Below are 2,571 nucleotides of genomic sequence, written 5' to 3'. Positions count from 1 at the left end.
GCTTTCGCAAATACGGCATGCAATACGGAACAACTAACGCACACACGCACACACACACACATCCTAGCGATGAAGCGAGAACGAAACCGAACCGGGTCCTCGCTAATGCTTCGAGATTCAAAGTAGGTAGCGTTTCTTCGTGTCATTCGCCTGGCTTTTTGCCCTTCTGAATACCGTATCCATTATCATTTGTTCATGTTCGTTTTTTTGCTTTTTTGTTATCGTTCGTTTTCGATTGCTTGGGGTCGCAGACGGTGGCATCGAGTCCTGCGCCGTGCTCAAATTGCGCAAACTGAGCCCGAACACGCCCGCGTCCGCAACCAGTGCTTTTGAGTTTGGTTTTTTGCTCTGGTGTTGCGTAAGTATACTCTATTCGCCGTCACTTTTGCATTTTGTGGTTGTTGTTGTTGTTGTTGTTGTTGTTGTGGTTTTATAAAGTGTATCTGTTGTTTTTTTTGCCTATTTATATTTATATATATATATTCTCCATCACCCATTTGTTTAGAAATTTTATGTTGGTTGATTGGTTGGTTGGTTGGGTTTTACTTGAGTTGTTTTTTTTTATATATGTGTGTTTTGTCGTGTAATAGGTATGTGTTGCAAGTGCAAATGAGTGTACATCGAGGAAGTTTTGTCAAATTGTGCTTACCGCCAAATACATTGACTGCATCTGTTGGGTGAGAGGGAGAAAAAAACAAAACGAAGCAAAGTGTCAATTAGGTGTTCATTTTCGTTACATGAAATGCCGCCGCCCCACGTGAAACGGCGACCCCACCACACCAATTATATGTGCCATCGCGCACCAGGCACGGAAAACACGGAAAACCCGCCACAGCCGACGGCACGCAACACGAGATCGGGTGTCAGAAGCTATCAAGAAGCGTGAGAAAAGATCCATCTTCGCGTCTCGTGACGGACGAGATGCCTTCCCGGGTGGTTTCGGTTGGAATGTGGGAAAAGTGCGCAACGAAGGAAATAGCCCCCAAAATAAAAAAAGAGCAAGAAAGAAAATAGACACGCCAAGGCATGGGCTCTTTCGCAAGCACCCGGCAAAAAGGCCGCGAAATAGTTTCCCTAAACAGAAAATAATAAAACAAGGCATAAATTCACTGGCCGCGCGAAATACACAAAACATAACGCCGTGACGGTTTGCCTTTGGAGCTTCAGAACCGAGAGGGATAGAATTGTCGTATGTTAATCAGCGGTCGACACGGCATTTCGGGGAGGCCACGTCCCAGGCTAGACGCGATGGAGGACGCGTCTGACATACGATATGTTCGCTCGTAACTTATCAACGGTGCGTTTTATTACTCTATTTCGTGTCCGCAGCCCGCATCGAGCCCCGAGATCCGTCCCTCGAGCCCAGGGTGACGGAGGTCTAAACGAGCTAAACGCACCCGCTAGGCTAATGAATGAATGCCAAATGAGTGAACCCCGTCGAACCGATTATTGACCATCCCCGTGCGTCCGTGCGTACGCTTCCCAAAGGGTCTAAAAGGGAAGTCTCAAAACCAACGGGTCGCAAACACGAAACCTCAAACAACGCTGCCCTAACGTGACCGCTGGACAAGTGCCGCCACGCAGCCCAACTGACGTGGTGTGGAAGGTCATAAAGCTCGAAGCCGCCTGAAGCTGATAAGCAACACGACCGTCGGGCGCACTCGAAGATAACCTCCCCGAAGAGAGCCGTGGTTCCGTTTGAAGTACGCCGACGGAACCCAAATGGCCGGAAAGGAACTGCGGCACCCGCACCGATAACGCGCCCAAATGTGGTCGCCGCAATGGCTGGCACGGTTTTGGCCGGCGCGATCTCACCGACCTCGGTGAGGATGTGTGCCGGTGCCCAATAATCCGTACAAGCGGCGTCAATATTGACCCGAACAAATAGGGCGCACCTCCAAAAAGCGAGGTCCGGCCGGATTGAGCTACAAAAAAAACCCTGAAACGGCTGGAGGACGCGTGTAATCGTCGACCCGACGCGGTGCTGTCAGATCCGGTCCCAGAAAAAGTGGTCCGGACAATCCGGACAAACAGCGCTCCCAACGATCCCAAGCCCGTCCTGACGTACCTGTGCGAGCGTAGATTGTCCTGCCGCTTGAAGTATTTGCCGCACACCTCGCACGAGAACGTCACCTCCGGGCTCTTGTGCGTGCGCTCGTGGATCATCAGGTTGTACGGCTTGGTGAAACGCCGCTGGCAGTACTTGCAGACGAATTCGCACTTTGGTCGCATCTTGCGACGGAAGTCGGCCCGGCGGTCGTCGTTGTCGATGCGCATTACCGCGAACATGATGGCGCGTGTGAGCTGCGTGCGTCAGGCGTACTCGGCGTTGATGCTGCTGCTGTTGCCCTTCCGGGGGGTTGACGTTGTGTTGGGTGTTTTTACCGCGAAATCCTGCCAGATGGCTGCCAGGACGGGTGCCACTGATCTGCACGCGATGACTAATACCTGTTGGAGAGAGCGAGAGAGAGAGAGAGAAAGAGACAAAACGGAAGCATTAATACGCATGAACGTGCTATTTCTTGGAGCTGATGTTCTGCGAGGCTTTATCTAAATTGCAGCGAAAGTGCT

At 51.2% G+C, this 2,571-nt stretch overlaps 1 protein-coding gene across 1 annotated transcript; it reads right to left on the bottom strand.

The window, feature by feature from the left end:
* Nucleotides 1–645: 645 nt before the first annotated feature.
* Nucleotides 646–2,347, bottom strand: LOC128722573 (protein drumstick). The gene is made up of 2 exons (XM_053816246.1): nucleotides 2,069–2,347; nucleotides 646–670 (listed from the first exon to the last, which is right to left on the bottom strand). The coding sequence occupies exons 1-2, from the start codon at nucleotides 2,287–2,289 to the stop codon at nucleotides 646–648; spliced, it is 246 nt and encodes an 81-aa protein (XP_053672221.1). The 5' UTR covers nucleotides 2,290–2,347.
* Between the last annotated feature and the right edge of the window lie 224 nt (nucleotides 2,348–2,571).

The sequence above is a fragment of the Anopheles nili genome, chromosome 3, assembly GCF_943737925.1.
Source record: "Anopheles nili chromosome 3, idAnoNiliSN_F5_01, whole genome shotgun sequence".
NCBI classification, from domain to species: domain Eukaryota; kingdom Metazoa; phylum Arthropoda; class Insecta; order Diptera; family Culicidae; genus Anopheles; species Anopheles nili.
The sequence above is the reverse complement of the archived record's forward strand: the minus strand, read 5'-3'. Positions and strand labels throughout refer to the sequence as shown.